General features: G+C 38.0%; 1 protein-coding gene across 1 annotated transcript in view; it reads left to right on the top strand.

The window, feature by feature from the left end:
- The window catches only part of GUCY2F (guanylate cyclase 2F, retinal), a 166,637-nt gene extending 166,198 nt beyond the window's left edge, over positions 1-439 (top strand). Inside the window, 1 exon segment of the mRNA XM_053657476.1 lies at positions 404-439. Within this exon segment, the coding sequence (XP_053513451.1) occupies positions 404-418 (15 nt within the window). The 3' untranslated portion in view covers positions 419-439.
- Positions 440-23,785: the final 23,346 nt, after the last annotated feature.

Raw genomic sequence — 23,785 nt, 5'->3', positions numbered from 1 at the left:
ACTTCTCTATTCCCCCCAGAAACTTCAAGCATTCCGGTCCCTCCTGGTACAGGGCTACCCTCCCTGCTCTGGTAGGGGAGGGAGCTGGTGATCTAACTCTCCTCCAAGTATCCTTCGGCAGGTGCTGGGCCAGGGGCCACAGCAGCCTAGGTCCATACACAGATCCTAGGGAACTTAGCACCCTAACACGATCTCCTCACCATCTGTTTATCAATGTTGGCCTCCAAACTTCATATAAGCTGGGATTCCATTGGCTATTCATTCTGTTCTTCAGAAGATTGGCTAGGTGGGCACGAGGCGAACTGGGCTCCACTCCAACCTACTTTGTTGCCATCTACTGTATCTGTTACTTAATTTTGTTCATAAGATTCCACATCTTATGGCACTTGTCTTTCTTTGACAGGATTATTTCACTTAGCATAATGCCATCCACGTTCATCCATGTTGTTGCAAAAGGTAAGCTTTTCCTTTTTCTCCAGTAGAATAGTATTCCATTGTGTAAATGTACTACAGCTTTTTTATCCATTAGTCAACTGATGAGCACTTGGGCTACTTCCAAATCTTGGCTATTATAAGTAATGCTGAAATTAACAAAGGGGTGTATATATTCTTTAGAATTAGTGTTTGGAGTCCCTTTGAATATATTCTCATAAATGGAATCACTGGATTGTAAAGCAAATCCATTTTTAATTATTTGAGGAAACTCCATATTGTTTAACAAGTGGCTGCATCATTCTGCTTTCCCACCAACAGTACACTAGAATTCCCTTTTTTCCACATCCTCACAAACACTTGTTTGTTGTCTTATTGATGATAGCCATTCTGACAGGTGTGAGGTTATATCTCATGGTGGGTTTAATTTGTATTTTTCTGATGATTAGTGACATTGAGAATGTTTTAATATGTCTATTGGCCATCTGTATGTCCTCTTAGGAGAAATGTCTGTCTAGGTTCTGTCCCAATTTTGAACTAGATTGTTTTTCTATTAACCCCTATCACATGTATTATTGGTGAATATGTTCTCCCTTTCAGTGGGTTGTCTTTTCCTTTTGTTGTTAGTTTACTTTGTTGTACAAAAACTTTTTTGTTTGAAGTAGTTCCATTAGTTTATTTACTTTTTGTTTCCTTTGCTTAATTAAGGAGATATATAAAAATATTGCTACAGTAAATGTCTGAGATTTTATTGCCTATGTTTTCCTCTACAATTTTTATGATTTTGAGCTTTACATTTAAGTCTTTAATCAATTTTAAGTTTATTCATGTGTATGGTATAAGAAGGTGATTTAGCTTCATTTTTTTTGCATGTACCTGTCCAATTGTCCCAACACCATTTATTGAGTAGATTGTCTTTACCCAATTTTATGTTCTTGCCTCCTGTGTCAAACATTAATTGACCATAAAGGCATGGGTTTATTTTAGGGCTCTTCTTTTCTGTTCCATTGATCCATAGGTTTGTTTTTATGCCAGTGCCATGATATTTTGATTAGTATGACCTTGTAGTATAGTCTGTCATCAGCATGATTCTTCCAACTTTCTTCTTCCTTGTCAAAATTGCTGTGGCTATAAAGGGTCTTTCTTGCTTCCATGTAAGTTTTTGGAATATTTGTTCTAGTTCTTTGAATTATGCCATTGGTATTTTGATAGGAATTATATTGAATGTATAGCTTGCTTTGGGTAGTATGGACATTATAATGACTTTGATTCTTCTTGTCTTTGTACATGCTATATATTTCCACTTATTTGCATATTCTTTAATTTCTTTCTTCAGTGTCTTGTAATTTTGTGAGTACAGGTCTTTTACCTTCTTGATTAAATTTATACTTAGGTTTTTAAAAAATTTTTTGTAACTCTACCTATGTTTTCTCCTTTGATTCTTTTTTCAATTTCATCTTTATTATAGTTCTATATTACCTTTTGGTCTTCTTTTACCTCCTTCCTCCCAGCAGTCATCACACTGCTGTCCATGTCCATGAGTTTTTTTCTCTTTTTTTGCTCAATCAGTTCACCCCTAGCTCACCTCCACCAACAACTAGCTGTCAAATTGCTCTCCATCTATGAGTCTGTCCTCATTTTCCTTGTTAGTTCAGTTTATTCATTAGATTCCACATATGAGTGAAATCATATGGTATTTGTCTTTCTCTGACTGGCTTATTTTACTTAGCATAATGTTCTCCAGGTCTACCCATACTGTTGCAAAAGATAAAATTTTCTTCTTAAGAAGAAAAGTAGTATTCCATTGTGTAAATCTCCCATAGTTGTTTTATCCACTTATCTATTGATGCACACTTGGGCTGCTTCCATATCTTTGCAATCGTAAATAACAATACAATAAAAATAGAGGTGCTTATGTTCTTTGAGTTAGTATTTAGGTTCATTTGGATATATTCTGAGAAGTGGGATCACTGAATCAAGAGGCAGATCCATTTTTAATTTTTTGAGGTATCTTCATACTGCTTTCCACAGTGTCTACACCAGTCTGCATTCCCACCAACAGTGCAAATAGGTTCCCCTTTCTCCACATCCTTGCCAGTACTTGTTTGTTGATTTGTTGATAGCCATTCTGACACATGTGAGGTAGATCTCATTGTGTTTTTTATTTGCATTTCCCTGATAATTAGTGATGCTGAGCATCTTTTCATATGTCTATAGGCCATCTGTATGTCTTCTTTGGAGAAGTGTCTATTCAGGTTCTTTGCCCATTTTTTAACTGGGATGTTTGTTTTCTTTGGTGTTGAGTTTTGTAAGTACTTTATAAATGTTGGATATTAATTCCTTATCAGATATATCAGCAAATATGTTCTCTCATTCTGTGGGTTATCTTTCTATTTTGTTGATAATTTCCTTGCTGTGAAAAAACTTTTTAGTGTTGATATAGTCCCATTTATTTATTTTTTCTTTTGTTTTTCTTGCCTGGGGAGATATATCCAATAAAAAATTGCTATGAGCAATGTCTGAGATTTTGCTGCCTATATTTTCTTCTAGTATTTTTATGGTTTTTGGTCTAACAATTAGGTCTTTGATCCATTTTGAATCCATTCTTGTGTTTGGTGTAAGAAGGTGGTCTAGTTTCATTTTTCTTCATATATCTGTCCAATTTTCCCAATACTATTGAGTAAATTACCTTTAGCCCGTTGTATGTATATGCTTCCTCTGTTGAATATCAATTTTGACTATAAATGTGTGGGTCTATTTCTGGGCTCTATATTTTGTTCCATTGATCTATGTGGCTGTTTTTATGCTTGCACCATGCTGTTTTAATTACTATGGCCTTATAGTATAGTTTGATGTTAGGTAGCATAATTTCTCCAAGTTTGTTCTTGTTTCTCAGGATTGCTGTTGCTATATGGGGCCTTTTGTAGTTCCATATACATTTTTGAAATATTTGTTCTAGTTCTGTGAAATACATCATTGGAATCTTGATGACAATTGCATTAAATGTGTAGATTGCTTGGGTAGTATGGACATTTTAGTGATGTTAATTCTTCCAGTCCATAAACATAGTGTGTGCTTACACTTATTTGTATCATCTTCAATGTCTTTCTTCAGTGTCTTACAATTTTTTTTGTGTACAGGTCTTTTACATCTTCAGTTAGGTTTATTCTTAGGTATTTTATTATTTTTGAGGCAATTGTGAATGGGATTGTTTTCTGTTTTTTAAAAAAAAAGATTTTAGGTTTTTTTTTTGTTTTTTTTTTTAGGGAGAGTAGAAAGGAGGGAGGAAGAAAGGGACATCAAGGTGTGATTGCCTCTTACATGTCCCCCTACCAGGGATCTGGCCAGTAACCAAGGCATGTTCCCTGACTGGTAATCTAACCAGTGACTTTTTGGTTCACAGGCTGGCACTCAATCCACTGAACCACACCAGCTATATGGGATTGTTTTCTTAATTTCCATATTTTTTGGACCATAAGATACACCAAGCTTTTAGAGGAGTAAAATAGGGAAAAATTTGAAGCAGAAAGTGTCATAAAATATTTAATAACATAAACAACATAAATTTCACCAACATAAATGTAACAGAACTCAAGAACAGCATTAACAATCATTATTCCTCCCAGATTTTTGGGGGGGAGTGTGTCTTATAGTCCAGAAAATAGAGTAGTTTGTTACTGACATATTAAAATGCAACTGGCTTCTATCAGTCTTTAAATGTTCTGCCAGTATGATAGGTGAAAAATAATATTACATTGTCTCCAACTTCCTTTCTGTAAAATATGCACCAATTTAATCACACTCTTCCCATATAATCCTATATATCTGGAACAATTGTCAGAAATTCTTGGGAAAATTATAATTTGAATAAATGTCTCTGGCAGATACCATGAACCTATGGCATTCTTGTGGTCCACTAGTTGACTCCTAGAGGGCCCTTCATTGACCTGTTTTTCAAGATGCCCTACAAGAAAATACTTTCTCACAGAAGAAAAATATTATACCACTGATAAGAAAAAAAATGTTAACATGCTTTCAAAAGCAAAAACCAGGAAAGAAAATCACATTGCTAAATTATATGGCTCATCCAAGAAGCACTTGCCTTTGACAACAATGCAGAGCATCATGAAATTTTAGAATCATTTTTGAAATAATAACTTGCAAAATGTTTCAGCAGTGATATTCATTTCATTCATTGTAGCTGTGTTGGAGAAATATGTTTGAGGATACTTTGAGTAAGTAAAATATCTAAATTAACTTTCAAGGCTAATTGTTAGTCAATCTCTAGCTAATATGTTATCACATTGAATAACACAGAACTAAATAGAAAGGATCCAGTGCCCCCATACATTTAATAAGTTGTAAAAAAAAGTGTGACCGTGGCAACTAAATCATTTCTCTGATGCTGAGAACATGGCATAGCTGCAATAACATTATTATATTTTAAAGATCACCATGAACAAGTTACTGATAAATCACACCTGACAGCTCCAGAATAAATTAATAATAACTAAACAAGCTTAACTTTTAAACAAGTAAACAGAAGGATGGAAGTGGAGTCATTATATTCAGTATTCTTGGGGGTCAACATTGAGGGTACTAGTAGTAACTTGAGAAGAGATGCATGCTCCACTGTCTTTTGCTTTATGGTTAACAGCTGATGGAAGTAATTAAGGTAAAGGAAGAAGTAATTCTCCCAGGCCCCATGTTAGAAACATATTAGTTAACATCTGCCTTTACTTCAGGGCCTGTCAGTTACTTAATCTCTTCTTTCATAATGTCTTCTGTATCTGTCCGTCAGCCTCCACAGTCTCTTCTATCACCTTTATGTAAATGAAAGTTTTCCTCAATTCATTATTAATAACTCTATCTGAAATGCCCAAGTATCCTAGACACTGCCCCAAAGAGCCAGGTCAACACTGAATCTTGTATTAAAGTTAAGATACTGGAATGGTTATTCTATTTTCCTGACAAGTGGCTCTGCATTTCCCAGAAGGGGAAAAAAATCTAATGTCTCTGCAGTGACATGTACACGTAAAAGATGACTTACTTGGTTTCTTGGGTGGATAGATTACCATACAGTGACTCATTGTATGACCAGGAAGCCATCTTTATAGATAGGGTCAATCCTTCCTCCTTATACAAAGGACTCTTGTTATCATAGAGTACATAGCTAACTGAATTTATCAACAAATATCTTGGAAAGATCATTTCCAAAGTACCATGACTTCTATTCAAGCATACCTCAATTTGTGCTTACATTTTGTGGATAAACAAGCAGATATTGGTTCCAGCCAAGATGGAGGTGTAGGCAGTAATGTTTTGCCTCCTCACACAACCAAAATAAGGATAACAACCAATTTAAAAACAAAAAACAACCAGAACTGTCTGAAAATCACTTTTATGAAAGTCCAACAACTAGGGAGTTAAAAAAATATTCATCCAGGACTGTGCACCGAGACAAAAATATGGCCCAAATGAAAGGACAGATCAAAACTGAAGAAAAAGAACTAAGCAATGAGGAGATAGCAACCTATGTGATACAGAGTTCAGAATGCTAGTAATAAGGATGATCATGCTACTGATTGAGCACAGTCACAAAATGAAGGGAGAAATGAAAACTACATAAAGTGAAATAAAGGAAAATATACAGGGAACCAACAAGGAAGAGAAGGAAACCAGGACTCAAATCAATGATTTGGAACAAAAGGACAAAATGAGCATCCAACTGGAACAAGAAGAAATGAAGAAACAAGAACGCAAAAAAAAAAAAAAAAAAAGATGAGGAGAGGCTTAGGAACCTCTACTTACTAGGACTTTATGGGTTGTTTTATGGGACTTTAAGCATTCCAATATTTGAATCTTGGGGGTGCAAGAAGGAGAAGAGCAATATATTGAAAACTTACTTGAACAAATAATGAAGGAAAACTTCCTCAATCTGGCAAAGGAAATAGGCTTCCAGGAAGTCCAGGAAGCCCAGAGAGTCTCAAAGAAATTGGATCCAAGGAGGAATACACCAAGGCACATCATCATTACATTACCCAAGATTAAAATGAAGAAGAGAATCCTGGAAGCACCAAGAGATAAGGGGACAGTCACTTACAAAGGAGCTCCCATCAGACTGTCAGCGGATTTCTCAAAAGAGACCTTACAGGCAAGAAGGGGCTGGAAAGAAGTATTCCAAGTCATGAAATCCAAAGGCCTACATCCAAGACTGCTCTATTCAGCAAAGCTTTCATTTAGAATGGAAGGGCAGATAAAGTGCTTCCCAGATAAGGTCAAATTAAAGGAGTTCATATTCACCAAGCCCTTATTATATGAAATGTTAAAGGGACTTATATAAGAAACAGAAGATAAAAATCTATGAACAGGTGGTGAGATAGGTGGGAGCAGAGCCCACTTGCCCCTGCACATGGGTGAAACACCTAGCTGATCTTCTAAGGAACAGAGCAAACAGCAAACAGTACCCCAGAATATATGAAGACTAAAGACCAAAAATTATAGAGGACATTGAAAAGTCATACAGTAAGGAGAGTGCCTCAGGACAATAAGGTCCCTGGGTCCAGCATGGGGACCAGGGCAGCTGCAGCCCCAGGTCCTGCACCTGCCAGGTCTGTCACAGAGTTCTTGGGAGAGAGCCAGGTAGACAGCTCCCTCCCCTGCCAAACAAGGTTTGAGCGGTACCGGGAGAGACCTGATTGCTTGAAGTTGCAGAGGGGAATAAGGTCAAAGTGCTAAACATACAGGAGCTGTGTGAACCTTCTTAGACTGTGGACACCCATTGGGGAGAGTTGGGCAGTGAGGGGTCCTGACCTGGATAGTCCCCAGTCTGGTTGGAGGGTTGGGCTATGTGAGAGGCCAGACCCATGTATGGAGCAGCAGGCTTGCACAGGGAAATTTTTCAAAAAGAAAAAGTGCAAAAAAAGGCACTCAGCGGCTATTTGAGAATTCACCTGTAGCAGCCATGAGGCCTCTGCACCCCTAACACTGACCAGCTATGTGACCACCACAGATGCGACCTGTGCTCACATGGAAGCCCCAGGGAGAGTGTGCACCTGAACTTGCAGAATGGGTGGCTGCCTGACCTGCCTCAGTAGGGGAGGCCAAGTGCTCACGCCCACAGCACCAGTAGGGAGGGAGCCTAACCCTGCAGGACTGGTGGCTGCCCAACCCACCACACCTGCAGGCCTGAGACAGAGCATACCTGACCCTGCTACCCAGAGGCATCACACACCCAAACCCTGTGCCCTGGGGGAAGCAGCAGAAGAGGCACAAACATGCAACTATAGCGGCACCCACGTACTTCAGGGCCGACTGGCTCTCTAAGAAGAAGGTGGAGATCGCCCCACAGAGGAGAACTGCAGGGCTCATGGAGTCAGCAATTTACAGAAAGACTTAACTCAGTGGGGGCGGGGGGGGCTGAACTAGCCTAAAGGGAAGCTGAGAGTCCCCAGATATAGAGCAGCAAAGAGCAAGAAGGTGTATGAATTGTCCCTAATAGGTGCACCTCAAGGCCAGTGCAACTGGTGGACTGAAGGTCTAGGGTGGGTGTGAAAGGGCACTGGGGGCCCAGTAGCCAATTGAGGAATTGGACTGGAGGCTGGGAGGGTGCGACTCAGGAAGGGAGAAAAGTGAAAGCAATTCCCCCTCACCCTGCTGTATCCAGGAAGGCCAGAAGAACTGGCTTGGCCAGTTTGAAGCTAGCAGGAGGCTTTTTTTCCCAGTATTTTTTTAACTCTTTCATCCTTTCTTTCCTTCTTTTTTTATTCCTTCTTCCCTTCTTCCTTTCTTTTCCTTTATAGCTCTTCTTCCTTCCTTCTTTTTCTTTATTAATTCCCACAAGTGAGACATAAAACCTGGAGCTGGGAAAAGACCAGAGTTGGACGCAAAGAGGGGTCATCCCAAGAGGTGAGACAGTGAGACAAATTTTATTTTGCTACTCCAGAGAACTTGCAAGTTATTGTATATTTTATTATTATATTTTCACTGTTCTCACATGATTTATTTTATTAGTATCCTTGTATTTCTATTCTTTTTGTTTAGTCTTCTTTACTTGGCTGGTTAAATTGCATTGTTTGACTGGTTTCCCTTCTTCTCACTTTCACAGTGTATTTTAATTTACCATCTTTCACTTCAATTGTTTCCATTAGCACACTATTCTAGGTCTTATAATTCCAATTCTGGTTATCCAAATCATATAGATTCTATCACATGATTGTTGCTCCATTATTATTGTAAATAATTGCTGTTCCATACAATTGTAAACACTTCACAGCTCCCTGTCCAGATCTTAGCTCACTGCACTGTTTCTGGAACTTTATTATTGTTGTGGTTACCTCTATTCTCTCACATACTACACCTATTTTATATCCTTCACTCTCATTTACCTCATAATATGACTTCCCACAAACTCACTGCTTTCTAGATCCAACTCACAATCCTCCCACCACCCCAAAAAAGTCTTATCTTAGAGATAATCCTCAAAACCTTGTACACATGGAAGAATGAGCTTCAGCACAACCTGCCCACACCTGCTCAATAGAATACAAGATGTGGTGGACAGAGTGATCCTCAGTTAAGCAGCTGGTGGGAAGAACCCAGCAAAGAAAGCCCCAATAGCAACCAAAATCAAAAGACATACACAGGGCCAACAGAAATGATAGCCCAAGACCAGTGAGGTCAGCAGATCAAGGAGCCTTCACCACTGAATTTCAAAGGTCTTCTACCATAAAAGGTAACACCAAAAGCCCAGGGAGGCAGCACACATAAATTTAAGAAGCAGAGGCTGCCAAGAAGAGTCTCACAAACAATGGGAAGACAAACAAACAATCCCCAAATGAAAGGAAAGGAGGAAGTCTCAGAAAGAATGGTAAATAAAATAGAGGTAACTCAACTATCAGATATTGAGTTCAAAGCAATGGTTATCAGGAAGCTCAATGGGCTCACAGAGCATTACCAGAAACTACAGGGAAAATATAATGAACTCACTGCAAACTATATCAACATGAAAAAGGAAATAGAAACTAACAGCAAGGACCAAGAGGAAATGAAGAATACAATTTCTGAATTGAAGAACACAATTGAAGGAATCAAAAGCAGGCCCAGTGAAGCACAGGATTGGATCAGAGAGCTGGAGAACAAGGTAGAAAAAAACACTGAGAAAGAGCAAGAAAAGAAAAGAGGCTCAGAAAGAATGAAGAGGGGTTAAAGGAAATGCAGGACAACATGAAATGTAATAATATCCATATAATAGGGATACCAGAAGGATAAGAAGAACAGGGGATAGAAAACCTGTTTGAAACAATAATGAGGGAAAACGTCCTTAATTTGATGAGAGAAAAAGTCACACAAATCCAGGAAACACAGAGAGTTCCAGTCAAGAGGAACCCAAAGAGGCCCACTTCAAGACACATCATAATTAAAATGGCAAAATTCCAAGACAAAAAGAGAATCTTAAAGGCAGTAAGGTAGAAACAGGAAGTAACATACAAGAAAGCTCCAATAAGCTTAGCAGGTGACTTCTCAATGAAAATGCTCCAAGCCAGAAGAGAATGGTAAGAAATATTCCAAGTAATGAGAACCAGAGGTCTGTAACCAACATTACTTTATTCAGCAAGGCTCCCAGTTAAAACAGTAGGCCAAATACGAAGCTTCCCTGACAAAAGTAGCCTCAAAAAATATACCTCCTCCAAACAGGCTCTGCAAGAGATGTTAAAGGGTTTGCTTTAAGAACAGAAAGAAAACCAGGGAAAGAGAGAGCAACACAGGTACAAAAAAATGGCAATGAATAATACCTATCAATAACAACCTTAAACATAAATGGATTAAATGCCCCAATCAAAAGACACAGAATAGCTGAATGGATAAGAAGGCATGACCCACACATATGGTGCCTATAAGAGACATACCTCAGGACAAAAGATCTACACAGACTGAAAGAGAAGGGCTGGAAAAAAATATTCCAAGCAAATGAACAGCTTTGGTACCAATATTCATATTTGACAAAGAGAAGTCATAAAGAGAGACCCAGAAATCACTTCATAATACTCAAGGGAAAGATCCATCAAGAAGATATAAACATTGTAAATATACATGCACCCAACATAGGAGCACCAAAATACATAAAGAAAGTCTTGGAAGACTTTCAGAAAGATATTGGCAGCAACACAATTATAGTAGGGGATTTTAAACCCCACTGTCAAAAATGGATAGATCTTCCAAAAAAATATCAACGAACATATTGTGGCATTGAACAATGCCCCAGATGAAATGGACTTAACTGATACATATATAGAGAGAGCCTTTCATCCCAAAGAAACTAAATACACATTCTTTTCAAATGCACATGAAATATTTTCAAAGATAGACCACATGTTAGGAGACAAAACAAGCCTCAAGAAATTCAAGAAAGTTGAAATCATATCAAGCATTTTCTCTTACCACAAGGAACAGAAACTAAAAACAACCCTTAAGGAAAGAACTCAAAAACACTCAAACTCATGGGAGATTGAATGGCATGCTATTAAACAACGAATGGGTCAAGAATGAAATCAGGGAAGAAATCAAAAAGTTTCTGTAAAAAAATGAAAATGAATTCACAACCACCTAAAACTTATGGGACGCAGAGAAGGCAGTGCTGAGAAGGAAGTTTACAGTGATACAGACCTACCTAAAAGAGACAGAAACATTTCAAATAAATGACCTAACTCAACACCTACAAGAACTGGAGGAACAGCAACAAAGACAGCCCAGAGCAAGAAGAAGAATAGAAATAACCAAGATCAGACCGGAATTAAATGACACACAGACAAAAAGAACAATTCTAAGGGTCAATAAATCCATCAGCTGTTTCTTTAAAAAGATAAACTAAATTGAAAAGTCTTTAATCAGGTTCATCAAGAAAAAAAGAGAGATGACCCAAATAAACACAGTTAGAAATAATAGAGGAGAGATTACAACTGATACCACAGAAATACAAAGGATTGGTAGAAATTACTATGAAGATTTATATGCCAAAAAATTTGTAAACCCATGTGAAATGAACACATTTTTAAAAGTATAATCCTCTGAAACTTAATGAAGTAAAATCTGAAAGCGTAAATATAACAATAACACCTAATGAAATTGAAACAGTAATAAAAAAGCTTCTGACATACAAAAACCCTGGACCAAATGGTTTCACAGGATAATTTTACAAAGTGTTTAAGAAAGAACTAACCCCCAACCTCTACAGATTATTCCAAGAAATTCAAGAAGATGGAAAACTCCCAATTTTTTTTTATGAAGCCAGCATCATCCTAATCCCAAAACTACACAAAGACATAACAAATACAGAAAACTTCAGGCCAATATAGCTGATGAACATAGATGCTAAAATCCTCAACATATATTGACAAACCGCATCCAGCCATACTTTGCAAAGATCATACACCATGATCAAGTGGGATTTACCTCAGGGATGTGAGGATGGTATAATATTCACAAATCAATAAACAAAATACACCACATAAACAAAACAAAAGACACAAATCACACAATCTTATCAATGAATGCAAAAAAAGCATTTGATAAGTTACAGCACCCATTTATGATAAAAACACTTAGCAAAGTGGGAATAGAGGGAGCATTTCTCAACATAATAAAGGCCATGTATGAGAGACATACAGCCAACATCATACTCAATGGACAAAAACTTAGAGCTTTCCCAGTAAGATCAGGGACAACACAAGGATACCTGCTTTCACCACTCCTATTCAACATAGTACTTGAAGTCCCAGCCACAGCAATCAGACAAGAAAAAGAAATAAAAGACATACACATGTAAAATGAGGGAGTAAAATTGTCATTGCTTTCAAATGACTTGATAGTACATGTAGAAAATCCTATAGACTCCACCAGAAAAATACTCAACCTAATAAATGAATTTTTCAAAACAACAGGATACAAAGTCAATATTTTAAAAATCAAAGGCATTTTTGTACACCAACAATAAAATATCAGAAACACAAATGAGGAAAAAAATCTCATTTGATATAGCAAGAAGAAAAATAAACTACATAGGAATAAACCTAACCAAGGAGGTAAAGACCCTTAGTCAGAAAATTATACAACACTGAAGAAAATAATTAAGGAAGACACAAACAAATGGAAGGATGGACCATGCTTAAGAATTGGAAGAATTAATATAATCAAAATGGCTATACTACCCAAAATGATTTATAGATTCAATGCAACCCCTATTAAAGTACCAATGACATGTTTTACAGATATAGAGCAAACATTTCAGAAAATTTAAAAACATTTTTATTTATTTATTTTTAGAGAGAGGGGAAGGGAAGGAGGAGTGGGAGAGAAACATCAATGTGTGGTTGCCTCTCATGTGTCCTCTACTGGGGACCTGGCCTGCAACCCAGGCATGTCCCCTGACTGGGAATCGAACCTGTGACCCTTTGCTTCACAGGCCTGTGCTCAATCCACTGAGCTACACCAGCCAGGGCACATTTCAAAAATTTATATGGAATCATAAATGACCCTGAATAACTGCAGCAATATTGAGAAAGAAGAAAAAAACAGGAGGGATCACAAAACCTGATATCAAACTGTATTACAAGTCTACTGCAGTTGAAACAACATGGTACTAGTATAAAAAAAAAAGCACATAGACCAATGCAACAGAACAGAGAGCCCAGAAATAAACCCAAGTCTCTATGATCAATTAATATTTCACAAAGGGGAAAGAAGCGTAAAATAGCCTCTTCAACAAATGGTGTTGGGAGACCTGGACAGCTACACTCAAAAAAATGAAACTCGATCACCAACTTACACCATACACCAAAATAAATTCAAGGTGGATAAAAGACTTAAATATAAATTCTAACACCATAAAAGTCCTAGAGGAAAACATTGGCAGGAAAATTTCAGACATTCCATGCAGCAACAACTTCATGGATATGTCACCTGAAGTAAGGGATATAAAGGAAAGAATAAAGAAATGAGACTTCATCAAATTAAAAAGCTTCTGCATGGATAAAGAGAACAACATTAAAATGAAAAGAGGACCAACTATATAGGAAAATATATTTGCCAGTGATATCTTGAACAAGGGTTTGATGTCCAAAATATATAAAGGACTCACACGACTCCACTACAGGAAGACCAAAAAAAAAAAAAAAAAAAACCACCCAACACAATTAAAAAATGGGCAAAGGACTTGAACAGGCACTTCTCCAAGGAGGACATACAGAGGGTCCAGAGACATGTGAAAAGATGCTCAGCATCACTAGCCATCAGAGGGATGCAAATTAAAACTACATTGAGATACCACCTCACACCAGTCAGAATAGCCAACATAAACAAATCAACAAACAAGTGTTAGAGAGGATATGGAGAAAAGGGAGCCCTAGTGCACTGTGGTTGGGAATGAAGACTGGTGCAGCCACTGTGGAAAACAGTATGGGATTTCCTCAGAAAATTTAAAATAGAATTGCCTTTTGACCCAGCAATTCCACTATGGGATTGTACCCTAAGAGCCCTGAAACACATAGAATCCAAAAGATTCTATGCACCCCAATGTTCAAAGCAGCACAATTTACAATAGCCAAGTGCTGGAAGCAACCTAAGTGCCCGTCAGGAAATGAGTAGATCCAACAAGTATGGTACATTTACACAGTGGAATTCTACACAGCAGAGAGAATGAAGGAGGTCCTACCTTTTGCAACAGCATGATGGAACTAGAGAACATTATGCTGAGTGAAATAAGCCAGGTGGTAGGGACAAATACCACATGATCTCACCTTTAACTGCGACATAATCAACAAAAGAAAACAAGGAAACAAAATATAACCAGAGACATTGAAATGAAGAAGAATCTAAAAATTAGCCAGAGAGGAGGGTGAGGGGCCAGTGGGGAGAATGGTTTTCAGGAACTACTGTAAAGGACACATGGACAAAACCAAGGGGTAGGGTGAAACAAAGGAAGAAGGTGGGTTTGGCAGGGAGGTGTGTTTGGCAGTGGTGGGGTAAAAATTCAGAAAACTGTAATTGAACAACAATAAAGTGATTAAAAAACCCCAAATCAGTGAACCATAAAATGACAAGAAACTCACAACTATCAACAGCTCAATCTAAAAAGCAAAAACTAAATCTAAGCAAACAACTAGAACAGGAACATAATTATAGAGATAGAAATCACATGGAGGGTTATCAGTTAGGAGGGGGAGGGGAGAGAATGAGAGGAAAAGTTACAGAGAAAAAGAAGCATAATCGGTAGGCAGAAAATAGACAGGGGGAGATTAAGAATAGTATAGGAAATGGAGAAGCCAAAGAACTTATATGTACCATCCATGTGCATAAACTAAGAGGGGTTAATGTTAGATGGTGGGGGATAGTAGAGGGAGGAGGGGGAAAAGGGGGAGAAAAAAATGGGACAATTTTAATAATAAAAAATATACTTAAAATTATATTACCTTTGAAAAAAGGAGATACTTAATTTTTTATTGTTGTTCAAGTACGGTTGTCTCCATTTTCCCTTCACCACTCTCCCCCACCCCACCCACACCCACCTCCCACCCTCAATCCTACCCCTGCTTGGCTTTGTCCATGGTTCCTTTATATATGTTCCTTGATGAACCTATGCCTCCTTTTCCTTTTTACCCTTCTCTCCCCTCCCCTCTGGTTAGTGTCAGTTTGTTCTTTATTTCAATGCCTCTTGTTTTATTTATTTATTTTTAATGTATTTAATTATTTTTAATGTATATTTTGTAATTTTCCAACCTACAGAATGAGAAATCAAGGTCCACAGAAGAAAGTACCCAGTCCAAGCTGTGTGGTTTTAAGGAAATTCTCCACATATCTGTGGCAGTTAGGGTAATTACTTGTTTATAAAATGTCAATAGTACTACCTGCCTTTAATTAGCAAATATCCTCAAAATAAATTGGATAAAGAGATTCATTCTCTCTTCATTGGCAGATCACCCCCACTCAAAATCCCTGGCTTCAATGCTTATCCACGTAGTATTGAGAATGTTTTTTGAAATTTGCCTCATTTACTGAAGACTCTCATTCTGTAGGGCAGGCTTTGGAAGAATTTACTTCATCTTGTAGGAGTAATAATAATATACAGAGTCCAGCAGAAGTAAGGCCTGTTTGAGTGTGGTTTGCAGGGTAATAATATGAGTGTAATAATTTATAGTTTTAATTTGAACATTTCACCTAAAATGTCATATGGTGTGCTTGAGTGCGGCATTGTTATGTTACAGAATCACATGCTTATGATTTTGTAATAAAAGGGGGCATTATTTGTGACAGACCCTGTATATTAATATAAGATTTATAATTTCTTGGCATTGTTATAGTGCTTTATGTAGGCTAACTAATCTTATCAATCCTTATTTCAGAGATAAGGAAACTGAGGAACAGAAAAGTTACATCATCTGCCCAAGTTTACATATATAGTAAGTGGTGGAATTAGGACTTAAGCCTGGCAGTTAGGTTCTGGGGCTCATGCTATTAGCCATCAAACAAGACTGCCTCTTAGAGCTTGCAGTTTTACTAAGAACTAGGAATTCCTTGAGAAGAGGGAGCAAGCCATTTGTCTTTGTATTCTCAGAACTTAACAAAATAATCAGCACATATTTAGAGCTCATTTTTTGTTGGTCGCATGAGTAAAGGCTAAGATTTAGTGCTCTGGCAAAGTCCACAGGAAGGTCAAATACCATATTTTTCAGACCATAAGACATACCTATATTTTAGAGGAAAATGGGAAAAATATTTTGAAGCAAAAAATGTGGTAAAATATTTAATAACATAAATAACATAATATTTCACCAATGTAAATGTAAACAGAACTCAAAAACAGCATTTACAACCATTATTTCTCCCTAATTTGGGGGGTACATCTTAGAGTCTGAGAAATGTGGTGGTTTTCTGCTGACTTCCCTTTCCACAGCCTTTAGGAAGAATTTGCACATGGCTTGACTGCCATCTGAATTAGACTACTAGACAATTAGACTATTGTCTGAATACTTATACTTTTTCTTAGGGAAAGAATATTTATATCCCAAAGGTACAATAAGGACTGCCAAGTATTTTAGGAGCTGTTCATCTGGCCCAGGTGAAGGGACAACAGGTGAGAATGCTCCAAACAAGACTTGAGGTTCAGCCTGGGTTTTGCTCCTGGAGGGCTGCTGTGCTTACTTCCAACTGCCTTCCTTTATAGGCTGGCAGCTGCCCAAAACAAACTCAAGCAAATGAGTTTATAAACATGGTGGGAAAGATTCTCTTCTTCAAAAGGAAGTGTGAGAAGCATTCAGTCTGAGGACTTATCTCAGATGTTCCTCCCTCCATTTTTAGAAATAGAGTGGGGAAAATACAGGTTTTGATATCCTACAGACCTAGAGTTTTACTCTGGTTCTACTACGTACTACCTGAGTAAGTTGACATCTATTAGCCTCAGTTTCCTCATACTGCATAGAATTTTCTGGAAAGACTTCAAGGTAACTATCCTATCACATGGAAGGCTTTCAATAAAAGTTAGTACTCTCTCCTCCAATAGGTCCAGGATTCCCCTTCAATGAGCCATGTGGAAAGACTATGATTTCCCAGGACTCAGACAACCAAAAGCTTGTTAGCACATAGTCGTCCATTGTCCTTTATTCTCTTTCCTCTTCTCTTACAGGGGAAGAATTGCAAAGTGATATCTAGAAGTTGGTCATGTATGTTAAAACCCAAGAAAATCCTCAAGATTCAGAGTCCCAAGGATAGCAAGACTAGTTAGCCACTTGAAATGTGTCATCATGGTGAGTTGGTATTAAAAAATTGTATGAGTCAAAAGGGTTGAAGTAAACCTAAATTTTCTTATAGGAACTTTCTGCAGAAATGCTGGTATTCTTTACAAAAGAATTTGCTATCTCATGGTAGTAATGGGTACAACCTCAGCAACTGGGAAATGGTAGAATAAGTAAGAGGAATTCTCCAGTAATAGAATTCTTAGATCTAGAGGTAATTAAAAAAAATTTATTTATTTACCTTTAGAGGGGAAGGGAAGGAGAGAGGGAGAGAAATATCAATGTATGGTTACCTCTTGTGCATCCCCTGCTGGGAACTGGCCTGCAACCCAGGCATGTACCCTGACTGGGAATTGAACCATGATCCTCTGGTTCGCAGGCTCACGCTCAATCCACTGAGCTACACCAGCCAGGGCTAGAGGTAAATTATATCCTAAGCACTCAGTCATTTTAAGTCAATATTTTTCTGAAGAAAGAAAAAGTACCACTGGGAGGTAGAAATTTGATCATACATTAATACAGTAGAGCCGCCCCAGCCATGCTTTTTGCCCTACACACAATAAAATTTCACCTGGTTCGCAAATGCTCTTGTGTCAAGCATTCATTATCAATAACTTTTATAAGCCAAGACTTCTGGACTACATGTGAATTAAATTAATAAATATTTCTGTGGTCTGGGCTAAAACTGTATACTTTGGGCTACAATAGCAAGGCTGTAAGCAATAATCAGAATACCAGGATGTTACCAACTTAACAAGGACATATACCATCTGGTATATGGATATTTACAAGAGGGAACCCTTAAGAAACAGTTGTGCTTTACGGTAACATATTAGTCCTGAGCTTTTGACCCACATCTGCCACTAACTTTGAGACTGGGGAATTTCACTTTTCTGGGACTTAGCTTTAAAAGGAGGGGATTGAAGCAGAAAATATTCTTCTAGCACCCAGACTTGATGATTCTATGAGAATACCAGAGATAGAAGTAGATGTTGACCTTATTCTTGAAAGGCAAAATAGGGCCTTGTCTTTGGAATCTAACATAGACAGAGTACCAATAGATACCCTTCTCTTATTTCGGTACTATCAAGATGTGGATGACCAAATAAAGAGAAGGGGCAGAGAGGGAGGGAGAGGCAGAGAGCAACATCTGTGTGCTGAGACTATACCATGTGTTTTTGTATTTGCTTAGATTTATACATGGCCTAAAGCCTGTTCTCTGCCTGTAATGTTTCAACTTCCATCCATTTCATTGGTTCTGTATATTGGCTTTAATCCAATTATCTTTGTTTTGGTCATTAAAGTTCTAATTGATTCCTGTCTTTATCTACAATACTTTTCTTTCTTTGATAATGGAATGGATTTTACTCCTAAAAATAAAGTTTGGGAACTTGAAAATAGGCTTGTTACTGCCCCCTTCACTGTATTCAATTCCCTACCATTTACCTTCCTTTGGATTTGTTCTGTATAGTAGTGTCCAACATCTCAAACCTCAAATTCTTCTAATGGGTTGAGGAGGCTTATGTGTAAGAAGGCTGGGTAATCACCCAGTGTCCCTTGGGGATATGACATTAGGACTAGCACAGCAAACAGGCTTAAGGTTAGAAATTGAACCAAAGCAATCCATTTCTAGTCTATTGAAACTATTCAGTTGGCAAAAAGGCTCTCAACATTTGCCAAGACTTGAAAGGGTCCCACTTCACCTGAGAATGGCAGGCAGCTGTATCTGACAAAATGTCAGTTTATCTTGCTCAGGAATGCGTTGGTAAATGTTTAATGACTGGCTCTGTGTGGGGAATGGAAGAAGCGCTGATTTGTAGTGTGCCAATGTCCATAGTGAAAACATTCTCACCATGGTTGATTGAAAGCTAATGGCATCATATCATCAGGGGATAAAGCATGATGGCTGACTATGTGTCTGCAACCTTGACTTAGAAAGAGATGAACACAAGTTCTGAAGGCTTTGGGCTGTGTGGGACTGTCAAGGATGAGGGAAGAGAGAGAGTAGGGCTTACATATCATCCTGCCTCTCTAATTTGCTCCTTGGGAAAAAAATGTATCAGGGAGTAAAAAAAGAGTGATCTTGAAAATAACAGGGGCCACTGCAGGGAGTTCTGGGTGTCCTACTTGAGTTTTATCCCTGTAGGCTTGCCGGATGTTCATCTGCTGACTTGGAGGAGCAACAGCAGAGTTCATACCCTACCTGGATGACAGAGAAACATTTTTTGAAAGCCTGTACAACTCTTTTCATATAGAAGGGGACAAGAAAGGGAATATTAAATCAGTTTTTGTTCTTCAGCCAATTGGTTTATCTACAAAATAATATATGTCCATCTCTGTTGTGGAAAGTGGAGAATAAACTTTAGTGTCAAAGAAGCAGTACTTTTACACCTCATGGAAAGCTGACACTTGACTCCACACTAACACAACCAACCTGAACACAGAATGGCCATCTTGGCAGCACTGTAGATTATTGCAAAATGAACACCAGTTCTGTTTAGACATACTTTTCTAGACTCTGCTTCTTTCACCTTGGCCAAAACAGAGATGAGTGTCCATTATTTGTTTGGCATGTCCTTCCCTGGGGGCCCCTCATGATCGTGCTTGCCTTTGGTCATCCCTCTCTTGTGAAATCTTATCCATCATTGGCTAACCAATCAAGCATTGGGGGCCAGGCAGGATGAAGTAAAAGGTGCAGAGGCAGAGCCCCTGCCAGGGAGATAAGCCTCGTCTCCTTAGTGGCTTATGATCCGAAGATGGCTCTCTAAACCTTAGCCATGGGGGGTTACAGGTTCTGCAACCAGGCAGGGCAGTTCCCAACAAGTTTCCTCTAAATCATTTTTTCTTATGTAGAATCTATGTATTACATTTTATTGCAGTCTTGCAATTCCAAGCCAGATAAAACTATGAAGTATTGAGGAATTATTTTTTGAAGGCTCTATCCATACTCATCCCTTAGCACCATCATCAATGTTACAAGGTGTGAATTATGTATGTATTATGAGGGGCCTTAAGGCAGTTCTCAAGAAACACTATAATTTTGGATATGCTGGGGGGAGGAAGGAAGCTCCTAGTAACAGGTATGGTATGTAGTTCTTATTGCACAAACTAGGAGGCACACACAAGTTTTCAGAAACACACACTGTAGCCTAAACACCGATACCAATAGAAGTCTTGGCCCAAAGAGAAAGTAAATATTATATACCACTTTCTTTTTTTCCTAAGGTATTAGATTTTAGTTTTTAAAATAATTTTAATCCTCTCCTGATGGTATGTTTATTGATTTAAGAGAGAAAGAAACAGAGAAAGACAGACAGACCTCAATGTGAGACAGAAACATTGATCAGTTATCTTCTGTACATGCCCTGACTGGGTACTGAACTTGCAACATCCGTATTGGCCCTCACCAGGAACCAAACCTGCAACATTTTGGTGCATGGAATGATGCCCCAACCATCTGAGCCATGCAGCTAGGTTTATCTAGCCAGGGCCAAACCATTTTCTTATCTTTTCTTCACCATCCTGTGTATTTCTCTGTTGGAAAGACTCAAGGTTCCATGAATAATCTGAAGTAAGGTCTGTAGGAAAGGTATCACCCAAATCAAGACACTCTTTAAAGTACTCTTAGCTGAATGAATACAATAGTAGTAAATTGGACTGTTTTGGGCAAAACGGGACAGCTGATTTCCTTATCCTAGAAGTAGGTAAAGCCCTCCAAAACTTGAGGGTATGGATTCTCAGTAAAAAACTTTACTCTAGAATCATGTTTGACATTATAGGGTGTCTCACAGTTGCCCACAACAGCACAAGGAGATGAGAAGGCTTCCGGGAAGTGCATAGGCCAGGGTATCAGCTGGGGTTTTCATGTGCATATTTGTGCAACATATTCTCAGATAAATTTGCCATGCTAATTGCAAAATGAAGGAATAATTAGCACAGTGATTAATTATAGTCTTGTTTTTAATTCTGCTGTGAAGAGTAAATTTTGTTAACTTGAATGTGATCCTAAGCTTACCCTAAGCTTTAATTATAGTATTATTATTTTAAAATATTGATGGGCCCTGTTCCAAGGTACAAGAGTATTTAAATTTAAATACTCTAGCGGTAATTTAAACACATTATATTTTACTGACAGGTACTAAAGACCCAAAGGAATTCCAATTAGTTTAGTTCAAACAAATGATTAAGATGATAACAGACCCTGAACTATGCTAATCACATTTTCAAATTCTCTTTGCCAGAGAGTATGAGTACATCTAAATGAGAATTCATTTGTTTATGGATGTCCCTGAGCTGTAATGAGAGGCTGCTGCATAAGTATGTGGGAGAATTGCAACTTTTCAGCCTGGTATTGAATTCCTGTTGTACTATAAGCCATATTTGCTGCGTGATTTTTGGCAATTTAGCATCTCCTCTAAGCTTTAGTTCCCCATTTATAAAATGAGATAAATGATAACATTCTCAGAGGAGTATTTGTGAGGATTAATTAGCCAACATATGTAAAGTGCTGGGCACATAGTAGACTCCTATTACAATTTACATAGGTATCTTATTTGTAATTGTTGTATATTCTTATGTGTACCTCCTGTTTATATTTCCAGATGTTCACACTTCAGTTTGTATCCATGAGCCTAGTAATGTAGATGTATATTTTTGTGTTTGGTGATGTGTATTTATCTATATCTGTATGAGTGCAGAAGTCTTCGTATGCAATTATATTTATGTATATATTTAATGAGATGTTGTTTGTAAGGAGAGATACGTTATATTTATATGAATAATGTATATCACTGTGCTTTCTGTAGTTCATGATCTCAAAGTAGGCCATGAAGACCATCTTAAGCATGACCTGATTTTTAGCAATACCTTACATTGTTTAAAAATGTGCCCTGACTGGAGATCCAACTCACAACCTTAGTGTACTGGGACAATGCTCTAACCAACTGAACTACCCAGCCAGGGCAATATGTTAAATTCTTTGGCCTTGATTTTACTCAGTTAGTGGAGATGGTTTGGTTGTGTTTCTTCCTCTTATGAATTTGCGTGTGTATGTATGTGTTGGAATCAAAGCTCCATAGCCCACTTCGTTTAGCCACTTCCTTTTTCTGGCTTCCTTTTTTTCTTTTCCTGCATCCAAGTAAGTCTCCTTTCGCTTTCCTTTATTCTCTACAGCCTTACTGGCTTTTTAGCCCATTAACATCAGGGGAAAGAACATTTGAATTACATTAGACAGCAATCCTTGACTCTGAAACAAATTGTGAGCTCATTCGATGTGAGCTCAAATTTGGAACCTTTTGTATTGCTCAGGCAGATAAGCATACATGAGGAAATGTACAGATTGGAGAGTCACCAGAGCCAAAATGAGAGGCACATGCTTATCTTTGTGTGTGATTTTAGGCTAACTAGGAAGTTTTCTCTACCTGTAAGTTATTCTCACACCGAGCCTCCATAGCACTCGAAAGTCCACCCTTATGACCTATGTATGGTGGGGACTTTTCCCTGTGCTGCAAACACAGCTGCAGTGGCCAGCTGCAGTGGCACCCCTGTTACATTAAAGAGTACAAAAAGGTCTGTTGCATTTGGTGAAATCATATTCTCAAGTTTTGAAGAATCTTGGTAGCTTCCATGGTCATTCTTCTAGGACTTAAATTGTCACTGAGGAGAGGGAGGCATTAAGTAGAAACATGCTTGCCTTCTCATTTCTGCCTTCCTCTGATTTCAAGTCAACAGTGCATTATTAAATATCAATCACATGAAGCCCCTACATTGGGTGTTGGGTGTGGAGAGTAGGCACAAAAAATGCCATTTCTTTTCTCTTTCTCTCCTCTCCACCTTGCAGTCTTTACCCTAAGCCATCCTCATTGCCCCTAGGAGCAAAGCAGATTAGATAAACAAATGTTAACTCTTTTGATTATCTTCCCCCTAAATTTTAGCATTTTAAAAGAGGGCCTGGAGACAGCTTTGTGCATTTCTACCTACAATTAAGCAGTACTCCCTACATTTTGAAGTGAATCATCTCTCCACTTCCTGCTTCAGCCTAACTCCTATTTCTTCTACATTGGAGACCAACTACTTATTACAGAAGAAATGACTTGATTTAAGTTATGAATGATAACTGGCTCAATGTGTTTGTTTTCCACAATAAATATGAACTTCAAAAGGTAACTTGTTAAAAAATAATCTTTAAATGGTAGGAGTGTAGCAGAAATCTAAGGCCTTTAAGGCTTTCTGGGCCTCTCGAAATATAGCACATAAGAAATTAATATTTTCTTTTTTTTTAAAGATTTTATTTATTTATCTTTAGAGGGGAAGGGAAGGAGAGAGGGAGAGAAACATCAATGTATGGTTGCCTTTCGTGCGTCCCCTGCTGGGAACTGGCCTGCAGGGAACCTGCCTGCAACCCTGGCATGTGCCCTGACTGGGAATCGAACCGCGATTGTCTGGTTCGCAGGCCCGTGCTCAATCAGAAATTAATATTTTCTTATGAATTCCCATAAAATGCTGAAATTCACCCAGTTCTTCTTTTACTCACTTTCATTTTCAACAAGCTTCACAACATGCTTAATGAT

The sequence above is a fragment of the Artibeus jamaicensis genome, unplaced genomic scaffold, assembly GCF_021234435.1.
Source record: "Artibeus jamaicensis isolate MK-2021 breed Jamaican fruit bat unplaced genomic scaffold, CSHL_Jam_final scaffold_461, whole genome shotgun sequence".
In the NCBI taxonomy this organism is placed as follows: domain Eukaryota; kingdom Metazoa; phylum Chordata; class Mammalia; order Chiroptera; family Phyllostomidae; genus Artibeus; species Artibeus jamaicensis.
Note: the sequence above shows the minus strand (reverse complement) of the source record. Positions and strands in the feature narration are given on the sequence as shown.